This window comes from Populus trichocarpa, chromosome 15 (genome assembly GCF_000002775.5).
Source record: "Populus trichocarpa isolate Nisqually-1 chromosome 15, P.trichocarpa_v4.1, whole genome shotgun sequence".
Taxonomy (NCBI): domain Eukaryota; kingdom Viridiplantae; phylum Streptophyta; class Magnoliopsida; order Malpighiales; family Salicaceae; genus Populus; species Populus trichocarpa.
Genome location: NC_037299.2, coordinates 9,984,305 through 10,000,000, shown reverse-complemented (window position 1 = coordinate 10,000,000; position 15,696 = coordinate 9,984,305). Strand labels below are relative to the sequence as shown.

Genomic DNA, 15,696 nt, shown 5'->3' with positions numbered 1-15,696 from the left:
GTTTCTTCTATTGAAAAATTAAACTCTATTATTTAACTAATGTTTAGTAATATTATATTATACGGATCCTCGTTGGCGTCGAAAGTGGCATCATTTATTATTTGCATCGTGAATGATTCCCTCATTGTGATTGGTTTGAGTTAAAGCATCAAATAAGTTATATATTATAACGATTTGATATAATTTATCTATATACAATTATTTGTTGGGAGAATTATTAAATAAAACCAATTTAAAACACTTCCAGGATAATAAAAATAACTAAAGGTTGTTGTCACTCTTTATTTTTAAGGCTAAGTTTTCCTTCAATATTAAATGCAAACTATCTTTGTCGCACATGCACTCAGGGTGTTATGGTATTGGGATTAAAAAGTTATCATCTAATTATTTGGTTCAGGGTTACTAAAAGACCTAGATTAACTAGTCTTATCTGAAATTTCAAGGTAAGACACTGGTTGTGGCTAGAGAATGTATGAGTACTCCTGACGCACCTTACCCGAGGTAAATTGCATTGTGTAGTCTGGATATAGTTTAAAGGTATTGATGAGTTCCTAACCGGTGGTCCGTCTATAGCTCGGAATGAGGATTTATGCTCATGAATAAATCTGACATTTTGAATTTATTATGGGCTCGTATGCCGAGATAAATTTTTATAGGAAGACTCTATGTAAGTGCCCTGACAGGGTTCACCTATCCTGAAAGGTAAAAGTATTTTTCACAACTTATATATTGTGATGAAAATTACTCTCAATTAAAATTAGTGAACATCCAAAATAATTCTGAGAGTTTTCTAGTCAGCTTCTAATACTTAAATACCACTAGCCTACTGGTAGATCCAATATTTATACTAATATATTAACCATTAATTTCTAAAAATTAAAATTTTTATCGTTATTGAAATATTGATCAAATTCTTAAAAATTTTACAAGCTTATTGTAAACTTATTTATATATATATATATATATATATATATATATATATATATATATATATATATATATATATAATGCACGTAAATTTTCTAATACAATGCTAAACCCCCCCTCCTTTTAAAAATGTAATTTTTGAAAGGTTTGAAGTGCGTGCAACAACCAAAAATCATTTATTATTATTATTATTATTTATTTATGTAATGTCATGTTTGGCAAAAACCCTTTTTAAAAAATCAAAATTGTTAAAATAGATCCAGGAGGTGTTTGTAAACATACACTTAAATCCAAAAAACTTTTACCAAAAACATTGTCAACCAAAGAGGGTCTTAACCTTTGACCCAAATTTGACCTTACCAAGTTGACTTGAAATCTTTGGTCTGACCATAAATCGAACCAAAGATATGGTTTGACTCGAAAACAAAATAAAAAACAAAACTAAAATTTAAAATGAATCAAATTAAAAAATAAACAGAAAAACTCAAATTTTTTTATCGAAAAGGAATCAAACACAGAAAAAATAAAGAACACGAAGAACATTCATATCAATTCAAACAACATGACTCTCCAACCAGACCAGATACGATGAAAACAAAGACAGACATTTTGTGAATCATGCAAAGATCAATAATCTAGCATCCATTTACTTCGATTATCAAATAATCATTATGATTTGGTCCAAATGAGTTTCAATTCTAAACTAAAACCCTATAGTTTAAACCCATTAAAAACTTGTTATTGATGTCAATAAACCCTAAATTATTAACTAGTCAAATATCACAAAGTGTTTAGTGCAAAGAAATGGACCAAAACTGGTCCAAATCATAGAACTAAGGTAATGTTATTTCCATGAACACAAATAATACTGCCTAGCAACTAAGTAAAATCCAACACATTGTTAAACCCTAGAAATTGACTTATAGGCCTCTAAACACACTGCTTTCGGTTCACACAAACCACTTTACTAATACCAAACCTAGTTGAATCAAAAGAACTAAAAAAAAACATCAAATCATCAAAATCATGCATTAAATTCCACCTTCATAACTACAGCCCAAATGACAGTCAATAACAACATCAAATTTCAATTCAAAATAAAATCTCAAAACAACTTGGAACCCAAATAAAGCTCGAGAACCAAGAAAATACGCTAACAAACAAAAAAATCAAAATAAATGTATCACCAAAAACACCTATTGCCATATTTGAAAGAATACAAAAACCATTTTATTTTAGCAAAATAAACATCAAAACATTTCCTAAACATCTAGTAAATAGTAACAAACAACTCGAAAAATTAAACAAAGAAAAAAAAACATTTCATGCATGAATCAAAATACAAGATCAATACAATGTATCACCAAAAAGAAGTTCAAAACACCATTGAAATATGCAATGAAGAGCTAGAGGTATGCCTTATGGACATCACCTACTATATTAGAAGAGTTTTAATGGCTGCTGTCCTTTTTTTTCCAAGCTTGCTACTTTCTCTCAAAGTTGAGGAAATCTTTGTGCTAGACTCTTAAACCTTTACACTTGAAATTCATTTATCCTATCTTCTTCTCTCTTCTTTCTCCCTTTGTTTATGTTCCTCTGCCTTGATTTTTCAGGGGTATTTATAGGGTTTCAGGTTAGGATCCAATCAAATATTGATCCTCCTTCATCAAAGCGTGGTCATTTGATCAAAATGGAAGAGTTTTAGGTACACGTTTTACAACTGTAAGCTTGGTACCTATATTGGTTTTACAATGGTGGTTTTGCAACAACTTGGTTTTTGAAGATTTTAGTGGTTTTTCCAAACTTGGAGACCAATGAGCTTGTTTGTGGCATTTTGATATTAAGAGAAAAGTGGTCAACTTTTAATAAGAACCCACTAAGAAGGCTTGAAATGTGAACACACGAAAAAGATTAGTGGTTTTGTGAAATGGATATCACAACTATTAATGACTAAGTTACTCACTTCCGAGACTTTGTCAGAGCAACTCTAACGTCATCATCATTGAAGACCACTTGAAATTGGTAGAAGGGGTGTACACCTTTCGTTTGGATCCAACCTTTTTTTATTTGAAGGCTTATAGCTTCACATCGCTTGAAGGTGCTCACTCGATCAACCTAAAATTTGCCAATACAGTGAGGCTAATCGGGGACAAGATGTTGTTGATATCATTAGAGAAAATAAGATGCAAATGTTTGATGAGAATATTTAATCTTTATGGTGGGGTGTTTCTCAGTCGAATGGTGATGGTTACAACCCCTGAGGTGATTGAAAATGCTACATTTATTTTTCTACAGTTGCCTACTTGAGCAACCAAAACTACCAAAAAAGAAGATATACAGTGGCCGAACGACGTGTCTCTAAATTAAACCTTAAAAATTAGAGTTTTTAATTTGGAATTTATGTAAATTGCAATTTAGTCCATTTTCTTCCAATTGCTTTTAATTGCCGCCTAAACTTTTAATTTCATGCAATTCCACCCCTATTAAACTCAATTGTCAGCCCCAAAGTTTATTGCCTGTTTCATTTTAGTCATTGGTTATGAAATTATGCATTTTCACCCTCAATTGATCAACGAACTTTCAATTTCTTCAATTGACTTCTAATTTGATCAATTTCAACCCCTGCATTCACATGTTTTTTTTTCATTTTGGTCCTTATTTTTGAATTTCTTCAATCAAGTCCCTAATTGTTGATCAAATTTTAATATTTATGCAATTAAACACCTGATTTGGTCAAATTAACTTTTTAAAATTGCAATTCGACCCTGAGACTTTAATTTCTTCCATTTAAAGCTTAAATTGACTTTAAAATTAATTTTTCTTGCAATTAAGTCCTCAATAAAATTAATTAAGCCTTTCAAAAATTTTATTGAGCCCTTACCTATCCAAATTTCTATCGTTTTACCCCAAATAAAAAAAATTCACTAATAGAGCCCTTTGTCAATCAGAATTGGGTTGATAATTTTGCCAATCTTATACATTTTGATCCTCAAACTTTTTCACTTGTTATTGTGGGCCTTCACCACCAACTTGGACAATATTCTAGGCTTTCTTCATGTATATCCTCTTGTATTTTGGATTTTATTTTTCTATTTTCTCTCTTTTTTTCTTGATTTTTTTGCGGGGTCAAAAGTGAGTAACAACAATATTTTAAGCTTTTCTCATGTAAATCCTCTTATATTCCTACTGAACCTAGCTGCTTCACGAAAGCTTCCAAATACTCTTATTCATGTGATGCAATGCATGCTGAGTTCAATGCCCTTATTTAAAATGATACTTGGGACTTAGTTCCACCGGGATAAGATCACAATTTTATTAACAACAAATAGGTCTATCAGGTTAAAAAGCATGCAGATTGAAGCATCGAGGATTGCAAGGCCTGTATTGTTGCAAAAGGTTTTCATTAATAAGAGAGAGTTGAATATACATAGACATTCAATCTGGTGATTAAGCCGAGCACAATTCACCTGGTTATTTCTCCAGTAGTCTTAAATATTTGGTCACTCCTTCAATTGGATATTCAAAACACATTTCTTAATGGTTTCCTTCATAAACATGTTTATATGCAACAACTACAAAGATTTATTTCTCCTGATTATCCACAACATGTGTGTAAATTGAAAAAGGAGCCTTTATAGTCTTCGACAAGCCCCAAGGGCATGATTTTCAGATTTATAGATCAACTGCACCAACTTGGTTTTAAAGGCTATAAAGGCTGACACATCTCTTTGTACTCTTTTCTAAGGCACAATCCTCATTTATATGGATGATATAATTGTTGCTTGCTCGGACACCAAAGCCATTGATCAATTGTTCTACAAGTTGTCTATGATTTTTCCAGTGAAAGGTTTAAGATCTTTTTTTCTTGGTGTGGAAACTCTTCGTGATGGACATGATTTATTTCTCACTCAAAGAGAATATATTGCAGATTTGCTACGTAAGGCAGACCTTGACAAAGTGAAACCATGTCCAACATCTGTCATCTTTCTAAACTCGAAGGTTCTGATTTCAGTGACCCTCAACTCTATAGAAGCACTATTGAAACTCCGAATTATCTTGGATTTACTCGTCTAGCTAGATTTCTCTTACATTTTTCATTGTGTAAGAAAGTTCTTGCATTAACCTAAGAATCCTTATTGTCAGACGGTGAAGAGAATACTCAGATATCTCAAGCAAACAATATCATTTGGTCTTTGGTTTACCAAACAAACTAATCTATCTCTCAACATTATGCTGAGGGTGATGGATGGTACGGTTGCACAATCGGAACTGGGGATGCCTAATGCATGAATTCGTGGTTGTTTTCTTTATGTGATTAGCTTCTGATGGAGGTGATTGATAGGTTTGCTTGGAGGTGATAGATATGTTCAAAGAAGCTGGCCAATCAAACGCAGCCAAGCAACTGTTGAATATTGGCAATAATTAATTACCTTCTTGATGTCAATGGCACAAGTACAAGGATCTGTCTGCTGCGTTGTAGTTGAGCTTAAAGAGTGATTGAGAAACAAACAAGCTTGTCTTCTTGAGAAACTTCAACATTTTCCCATGATTCAAACAATCCTTGCATACTTTACTTATATACTGATGGAAAGGAATGCCAGAATCATAATGGAAGGATTAGACGAGCTTACAACCATGCTGGGTTCTTCAATGGAGTAACAACAGCTTTCACTTGCAAGTAGTTGTGGAGGCTGTAGATGCCCTTTTCCCTGCCTATTCCACTCATTTTATAGCCACCAAATGGAATTGCCGCATCAAAGACATCGAAGCAATTAACCCATACACTCCCCACCCTCAATGCTCGTGACAAGGTGTTGGCAGTGTCCACATTCTTGGTGAAAATTCCTGCTGCGAGACCGTAACGAGTGGTGTTTGCCCTCTGTATTACTTCATCGATATTCCTGGTGCATAAGCACAACTTGTTTTAGACATACAATATAAAGACCATAACTGAATTTAAATTCAACTCTGTTCCATCTAATTTGATAATTTTTTAGATGAAGACAAGCTTGCTTAAGATTACAGCTCACTTGAACTTCAAGATGGATTGCACAGGGCCAAAGATCTCATCCTTTGCTATCAACATATCATCCTGTTCTAACAAGAAGTTAGTATTGCATTGCAAAGATTAAGATTCAATACTTTGATACACAGTAAAAGGGGAGCAATAATAACAGAGTGGTGCATCTATTACCTGTACATTTGAGAAAACAGTAGGCTGGATAAAGTAGCCCTTGGAGCCAAATCTTTGACCTCCACATTCAAGGGTAGCATTGCTTTCAACACCAGATTTTATGTACCTGAGGATCTTCTCAAACTGCTCGGAGTCGATCTGAATTTCCACATGGTCCATAAACAACATTACTTGATGGCTCTCACCTTTTTTCTCAAGGTGCATAAACAATTACCATTAATTGACAAAGATGAACATCCCATAACAACTTCCATATAGTCATAGTTTGGATGTTTAACCATTGACCATTTTAGCTATAAGCTTCAGCTAGGTTTGCAGTTTCGCTCACACACAGAAAAGAAGGATCAAGCTCATAATCTTACTGAAATTCGTTGTTTTCTAACTTTTAGGTCTCATGTAACAACCAGTGCGGCCATGGACCCAATTGTTAGAGTAATTAATCTGGGCCTTAGACCGAGCACTTGAGAAATTTTTTATGCCTATTTGAGGGATTTCTGGTGCCTATTCAGATTGCCATGGCTCAATTGTTTCAATCATCAAATCTTACAGGAAGAGACAGGGTACCTGAGGACCTTGTTCAACGCCCTTCTTGAAGGGATCACCAACAACACGTCTTAGAGCACGTGCCTTGGCTTTTTCTACGAACTCATCGTACACACGTTCGTGTACATATGTACGAGAACCAGCACAGCAACATTGTCCCTGCAAACAGCAAGCATGCAAAACTAATCAGTGGTTACACATCAAATTGAAACCAGCATTGTTTGCACAGTTGTTGGACAAACCTGATTAAAGAACAAAGCAAAGTGTGCAAGCTCCACAGCCTTGTCAACATCAGCATCCTCACATACAATGAAAGGTGATTTCCCTCCCAGCTCTAATGTAACTGCTTTTAGGTTACTTTTTGCAGCAAGTTCAAGTATAATCTTACCAGTTTCAGTTGATCCAGTGAAAGCAATCTGCAAACAATATGGTGTATTTAATCACTGCTCTACCACAAACAGACTACATGGCATACACAGTACAGGATTTTAGTTCATACAACTATAACAACCAAGGGTGTTGGAAATGCAATCTTTTACTACGATTACTACGATCAAGAAAAAAATTGGCAATCTAAAAATGTTAGAAATGAGACCTCTTACTGTGACAAAGAAAAGAAATTAGATGGATAGAAAAGGATATGGTGTTCCGAAGGTTCACATCTAAATTCTATCCGTATAGAAAGGCAGGGCGTTATGCAGATTCTATGATCCAGTCACGAGGTGCAACTAATCTATCAAAGAAAGTGAGACTAGGAAATCAAAAACAGCCATGAGGAAGCTTATGGTTCCTATATAAAAAGTTCTTCTTGATGTTGCCATTGTATCAGTGTTACTCTGGAAGCTGTGGTTGAAAGTTGGAACAACAGGAAGCCGTACATTTTCAAGTAAAACCACAGGTGGAAACAAAATTTCAGACTCTCTGAGCCATGCTATACAGGAAGTCAAGGGATTATGTACCATAATGCTAAGCTCATATGCCATAGATTCTCTTGAAAGTTGGCAAGATACTGAAAGATAATAAAATACCTTGTCCACATCCATGTGACAAGCAAGAGCTGCACCAGCGCTTGGACCATAGCCAGAAACTACATTCAGAACACCTGGAGGAAGGCCAGCCTGCCATAAAGGATAAAAAATAGATTTCAAGAAAACCCCATGGTAAAAAGTAAAAGAAACTTCACATGTTTCATCTCTGCCATATTAAGACTATTGTTTACCAGGAAATAGAAAAAGAGCCGATCATGCTATTTAGTTTAAGGAAATTAACTGCACTGTTCTAGAGGTTTAATACACACGTAAGGGTTGCTGCATAGTACATTTCCATATTCACCAACCTTTACAGATTTAAGTGGATACTTGAACGCATTTAAGTGGAGAATTTTTATGAACTTTATGTGATACCTGTAAAGGCATTGTTTACATAGCTTTGCTGCTCACATATATCATGATAATTCTATTTAAACTCTTATACCAGATATTTGTCATGTAAACATTTGTCATTAATCTTACCTCTTGGAAAAGCTTTGCTGCATAGAGAGCAGTCAGTGGTGTTTGTTCTGCTGATTTTAGAACAATTGTATTACCACAAGCTAATGCAGGTCCAACTTTCCAAGCAAACATGATAAGAGGAAAGTTCCAAGGGATTATCTGTCCGGCAACACCAATGGGTTCATGCAATGTTTGAACATGGTGATTACCATCCGCTGGAACTGTTAGTCCATGAATTTTGTCTGCCCAACCTGGATATTAAAGACGAAAAGAATCAGAAATTCATGTAGTCAACAACATAAGAAGTTGACATTGCATGCTTTAATGAAATCTCACCAGCATAGTAACGAAATAAACGTGCAAAACTTGGCAACTCGGATTTAGCAGACTGTTCATAAGGCTTCCCACTATTCCATGACTCTAATGCTGCAAGCTCCCCTCTATGTTTATCAACCAAATCAGCAAAACGCAACATTATCAGTGACCTTTCCTGCAAAAATTCCCACATGTAAGTCAACTAGTAACAAACAAGACATCATTGACATTATAATTCACCAGAGAGGCCAGGCAAGAATTCTTACATAAGCACTCATCTTCGGCCATGGTCCCTCATCAAATGCTTTACGAGCAGCAGCTACTGCACGGTTGACATCTTCAGCATCACCTTCAGCCACATGAGCAATCACTTCTCCAGTACGAGGATCATGTGTTGGAAAGGTTTTGCCTACAACCAATTGAAAATCCAAAATCAGCAAGAATGCTTAATAACACAGATGATGTTTTATCAACCAAGGACTACCAGATGCTGCATCGACGAATTGGCCATTGATTAAAAGCTGAGTGTAGCTAATTTGAACAGGCGGAGTGATTGTTTCCTCAAGTGCTGCAGCATTGCTAAACCTGTAGACCCCCCTTCCTGTGATAGGATTTTTTCCTGAGGATCATATCCCAGAAATGTAAATTAATCTTGACAACCTTAAATCCGAAAAACTAGAAAATACTAATATATATATAAAACATGATTGGAACAAAAACAGGAAACTATCTTTGCATTCCCATGCTCAGAACATAAAAGAAAATGAAAATAGGGCCTTCTTTAAATTTTAAAATTTCCTTTCTCTTTATGACTCGTGTTCTGTTCACCTGGAGAAACCGTAAACAGATTTTCTTTACGGCTGTTGCTATATCCATGTGCCCAAATCAAAGGGAACCGCCATGGATAGAAGGCACTGTTTGTAAATCATCATGTGGTCAAAGAGATCTAGTTAAGTAGTATTAAGTAAAAACAAAAATGGGGATTCTGTTTTTTTACTTTATTTTTTCTCAAGCACTGATTTGAGGCCCAAGTTGACATTACATAGACTTGAAACTCCATGTTCCTGTGTTAATTAGAAATTAATATTTGGCTCCTTTTGTGAAACACTATTTGCTGAACAGAGTTACGGAATAAAATCTCCAAGACTTTTGTTCCATGATGAATCTTCTTTAGACTCAAAGAAAGATGAAAACATCTTGTAATTCAAATAACAGAAAAAAGACTCTTAACTCAAAATTCCTTTTCCATTTCTTCTCCACCTTTACCTCTTGGCAACCAACCAAACGCAAGGGGTATATCTCCAAAATTAACTAAAAAATATATTAACAGCGTAAAGAAGCTGTAGCTGAAGGAATGAACAATAAAACTTCAATCATCTAAAAAGCAATAACAAAGAACAGGATACAAATGAAATAAAAGTACCTCGAGACAAAAGAAGAGGAGTAGAAGCAGAGGGAGCAGAGGGAGCAGAGAGAGAACGAGAAAGCAACGAAGATATCCTGCGAGCTGCCATCACGACTTCCACTGTGAGGTCTCAGTTCACTACTGCTAACTACTTATTTTCTTGTTTATCTAGATGAAACCATGTGAAGAGAAGGCAGGAGCTACTTTTTTCTTTCTTTCTTTCCTTTTTCTAACATTAGAATTATATAAAAACACTACGTTTTTGTCTTCTTTGCTTGTCATTTTGTACGTTCTATCTGCAATCAACCGGTGACTCCCAATGCACCATCCATTTCTATCAGATTAAATCTTAGTTTGATGAAATGAAAAACATTTAAATGTTATTAGCAAAAGATGAAAGAAAACGTAAATTAGTTTTATATGTGATGGAAGGTGATGAATGCAAAGCGTATGCACATTTAAATTCACTATTTGCTATGATAGTGAAATGATGATGTAAATGACTTTCCCTAAAAATAATTGTTACTAGGATTATTTTTATCTTTATTCGTTTGTTTGAAAGTTCTTTTTATTTATTCAATATTTTAATAAACAATACTTCTAAAAAAAATTGTCGTAGGAGTGTTCAAGTTTTTTTCTTTTTTATACACAATTAAATTAAAAAAGTTAATGGCACGTGGGAGCTATCTTGCACTTTAGACTATACGAATGATAGTTTCTAATAGTGAAAAATATGTTTTTTTTTCTTCATCTCGTTTTATTCTTCATTATCTTCTCTTCCTTTCTTGATAATATCTGTCAGCTTACGATGATTGATTTATTATCGGTGACTTTTTTTTCCCTTTCATTTCTCTCTCCAACACCGAGAAATGCACTAACAATGATATGTTGTCAATTTATTTTTTAAATAATAATAAAGATGATAATGATAATGATAATAATACTAATAAAGCTTTTAATAGTGATAATAATAATAATAATAATAGTTTATTATGATAAATAATCGTTTCTATGATAGCAATAATTGTGGTAATAATATAAATAGTGGTGGGGGTGGTGATAGTAATAAATAATAATATTAGTAATAATAATAGTAATAGTAATAGTAATGATAATAATAACAATAATATTAATAGTAATAGTAATAGTAAGTTTCCATTTATTTTGGAAATATTTTTGTATGGCTTGTGGAAATAAAAATTGTATTGTTTAATGTGATTCATTTAAAGCTATAGTTTCCTCTGTAGTTTTTATTGCGTAATTTGTGAAGGATTCAAAAGATCCTTTGGAATAATATTAAATCCTTTTATATATAATTTAATTTTTGTATTTTTATCTATTATGAATGTGTTTGGTCCCTTTTTAGAGTCCAATATATTATAAACCTTAATCGTCACTTAATTTAAGATCTCTAATATATTAAAAAATAATATAAAGTATTTTTCATTAAACCCAAGGTCAGTCAGGATAATGCCAATGACAGTACTCGAGGGAGGCATGGTTATAACATCAAGGCATCGGGTGATTTCAGATAATTTAGCTTGTAAGGAATCTTGAGTAAGGTTAAAGTAAGCTAAGCATTAACAAAGGATATACAAGACGCTTTGGAAAAAAAAGAGTAACTATAGACTAAAAAATATTGTTTACTGTAATAATGTAATGATAATTTTGTCATTTATATATAAAAACAAAACTTAAAATAGTTATTTGGAAGCTGTCCAAATTAATCGAGGGCAAGTTATTCTTTTTTCGTTCAAAAAGTATAGTGTAATGATTAAAATCTCTTTAAAAATAAAAATTTTAAAATTGACTTCAAAGTACTTTCACAATGATTTTTTTTTTCATAATTATCATGTCAAATAGCAAATACTTTGGAATTTGACTAGATAGAGAAAACAAATACACAGTAAAACGATCAAATTATACAAAATATAAAAAAAAATAAAAAAGTTGGAAAAGTAAAAAAAATATACATGAGTGGGAAGAATGTGAAGAATGTCCAAAACATTGTTAAAAATTAGCTGAGGAGGATCAAAATATTTAAAGGTAAAAACTTAACAGTTCAATTTTGACCGATGAAAGCCTTATTAAAAAGAGCAATTCAATTTGAGAAGAAAAATTCAAAATTTGATATTTAAAAACTCAATTGGGATTTTCCAGAGTTTAATTGAATTTATCGAGGGTTAAATTGTAAACAAACTTGGTTTTTGAATTCAATTTGGGCTCTAAATTAAAAGAAATTGAAGTGTGATGGTTGAATTGCAATTTTAAAAAGCTAATTTAGTCAAATCATGGGCTTAATTGCATAAATATTGAAGTTTATAGGCAATTAAGGAATTGATTGAAGAAATTCAAAACCAGGAACCAAACCGTAAAAGGTGCGAGACTTCAAAGATTTAAATCAACAAAATAAGAGGCCAAATTGAAGATAATTGAAAGTTTGATGGTCTATTAAGGGTCAATTTGCATAAATCAAGAATCACTAACCAAATTGAAAAAGACACTAAACTTTAGAGCTGACAATTGAGTTTGACAAAGGAGGAATTGCATGAAATTAAAAGTTAGGAGGCAATTGCATGTACAATTAAAAGCAATTGAAAGAATAGGGACTAAATTGAAATCTGTCAAATCCTAAATTAAAAACCTTAATTTTTAGGGTTTAATCTAATTGACGTGTCACTTGGATTTAATGAAGGGATTGAATGACACGTCGTTTAACTACTATTTATCTTCTTCTTTGGTGATTTTGGCTGATCGAGTTGATACCTTCAAACGAATAAATATGAAGTTATAAACTTCCGAATCGAGTAAGGTTGAATCCAAATAAAAGTATGCATCTCCTCTACCAACTTTAGGTGGTAGTCAATAACGATGAAGTCGAAGTTGCTCCAACGAGGCTTTGAAACCAGTCAACTCAATCAGTCTTGACCATGATACATATTATACAAAACCACCAATTTCTCGTATGTTCACACTTAAAAGCTTCTCAATTGGTTCTTATCAAGGGCTGAAAACCTCTCTCAAGATTAAAAGACCAAAAACAACATCTTACCCTCCAAGTTTAGAAAAACCACAAAGAATCCTAAAATCAAAACCACCATTACAAAACTAACCAAGTACAGGGCTTCTAGCTGTTAAAACATGTCTAGAACCATCTCATTTTGATCAAAGGTTCAAGCATTAATCAATCATGATCAATCATTTATTGGGTCCATCAAGAAACCCTAGTACCCTCCTGAAAAATCGAAGTAAATATGTGTCAAATTATGCGGTTAGTATCCAAAATATTATTAGGAATAATATAACTCATTTACTTCTAATATAAAGATAAAAATCGCAAGGAATTTTATCTGAAATATTATTTGGAATGATGCGGTAGCAAGAATTTTAAGTTTATCTTGAAAAAAGTCTCAATGATAATTGAGGATATTTTACCTTTCCAGACCAAGTTTTTAACCTAGAAAATCAGAGTTTATTTATCGTAGCAAACCCGTCATAATAGGCTAATAGAAATAGAAACATCATCCAACCATAGCAAATAAAGAAAAATAATGCAACTTACCTCAAGTAAAGCATACTAAATGTGCTAATACCTTCCTTTTTATGCAATCAATCACTTGTCTAGAATCTCTAAATAATCAGTTAGGGTTCCTAATAACCATAATACTAAGTGGTGAATCCCTTATCCAACCAAAGACCATCCAGAACACGCCTGGAAAGGGTCTCCGCGATGTCGCGCTCCTGCGAGAAGGGTATTATAGAAGTCAAAAAATTAAAAATGGCTTCAAGAGGATTTTTCATCTTTTCACAAAGATTTTTTCGTTATTATCAAGTTGGCTTAGGGCAATTGAATATTTTCATAAATAAAAAAAAAAGAATAAAACAAATAAAAAGTAGGTGGTGCACATATGACGTGTGGAAGACGATATGCATGACGCTTCTTGTCATCCAAAAATACCCTTTCACTATATCTTTGTAAGCACTATTGCATCCTCTTCCTTTTGGGGCAGCCCCTGTCAGTATTGGATGGTTAGTTTGTTACCAGTAAGCCTTTTTTTTCCTCTTCTTTTCTTTCTCCTCCCTCTAAAATGATAACTCGGTTCTCTTTGTTGTTAATATTTCAAATTCATTTATTATTCTTTTGATTTTTAATTTTTGTTTTTGGTTCTTTTGTAAATGTTTTATTTATTTTCAATTTCATCCTTTAATCTCAAATTACAATATATTATGTTTTCTAATTTAGTCCTAATTTTTTTTATTTCTATTTTTTTTCTTGGATCTTTTGTAAGTTTTATTTGTTTTCAATTTCATCATTCTATCCAAAATAATAGTATATTAATTTTGCTAATTTGATCCTCATTCTTTTGATTTTTTAGGGGTCTTTTGCTAAATGAATTTTTCTATTCAATATAAAATTTATTTTGTATTACAATTTTAATCCTCAATTCTTTTAATTGCTATGTTTTGTTTTGAATCCTTTTATATAATTAAAATTATTTTGTTAATTTTATCATTCAATATTTAATTGATTGAAAATTGAGTTTCATAGTTTTTCCAGATAGGGTGTTTGATGCCTAATGATCCGGACCATAGATTTAAATAGTTAACGTGATAAGTTCATGTTTTCTTATATCAATTTATTCTGATCTCATGATCTAAATTGCGGGTTTAGTGGGATAATCTAGGGGTTGGTTCGGCCTTGATTATTAGGGTTTGAAATTATAAGTTTGTCATGCTAACTCGGTTGTACCATAATTGATATTTTTAGATCCATTTTTACCTGCATTTTTTTTTATTCAATAAGCTGGAAATTAAGCTGCATTATTTGCCTCCTCTTGAAAACCTTTTTTTTTTCCCCTCAAGTTATAGCGTCTGCTTTTTTAAAAATTTAATTCATCTAATATTATTGTCTATTTTATTATTATATAATAAAAATAAAATCAATTTATTTCTAATCAAGTCTATAACCAGCCAGTGGAATTTTCATCTCTTTAAAACGCGTATACCACACCTGAACATCATTTCATTTTTTACAGGAAAGAAATAATCTACGATGATTGGATTGCAGGGAAGAAAAGACAAATATCATGTGTATAATCATTAAAGCCTTTCTTCTTCTCTAATTAAATTCGACTACGAGACACCATCGATAATAATAAATGTTAATAAACTTCAAAAAAATAGAATCATTGCAACGTATGGATTATAATTGTTTTTTCAGATATTCACCAGATAAGGTGCACTTCCCAATGTTTTTTTTTTTTTTTTATCTAGAACGCGTCAACATGCAAATGTAGGATAGCAACATGTCGTCAAAATATATATATATATATATATATATATATATATATATATAGGTTTTGTTTTGAATAAAACTAAATTATATAGGTTTTGTTTTACAACTCATGTATAATAAATTAAAATAAATATTATATCTTATTATATTAATTTTGACCCCCCTAACAAATAATTCTAGCTCCGTCCTTGTGTATATATATATAATCAACCACAGAAGCTCCGTTAGAGAAGATCGAGAATCAGTTTCATATACAAAGCTGAAAAACCCATAAAAAAAATCAAAGCACACAAAACTAAATTTAAAAAAGACATCCATTTTTTTGCCCAAAACTAATGGATTTTGAGTAGGAGTTATGTTTGAAAAATGTTTAAAGAGATTATCAAAAAAATTATTATAAAAAAAACAAAAAGCAGAGTCTACATGGTTAGGTTGAATCGATCATAATTTTTTGCTACTTTGCATGTTGGAGCTCGTCGGAGATCCCATCTATGGTAATAGAGACATCCTGGCAACATATATATAT

General features: G+C 32.5%; 1 protein-coding gene across 1 annotated transcript; it reads right to left on the bottom strand.

The window, feature by feature from the left end:
- Positions 1-5,291: 5,291 nt before the first annotated feature.
- LOC7453761 (benzaldehyde dehydrogenase, mitochondrial) lies at positions 5,292-10,108 on the bottom strand. The gene is made up of 11 exons (XM_052447684.1): positions 9,893-10,108; positions 8,954-9,088; positions 8,736-8,878; positions 8,491-8,644; positions 8,176-8,405; positions 7,693-7,782; positions 6,907-7,080; positions 6,686-6,823; positions 6,122-6,259; positions 5,958-6,019; positions 5,292-5,828 (listed from the first exon to the last, which is right to left on the bottom strand). The coding sequence occupies exons 1-11, from the start codon at positions 9,981-9,983 to the stop codon at positions 5,555-5,557; spliced, it is 1,629 nt and encodes a 542-aa protein (XP_052303644.1). The 5' UTR covers positions 9,984-10,108; the 3' UTR covers positions 5,292-5,554.
- Positions 10,109-15,696: the final 5,588 nt, after the last annotated feature.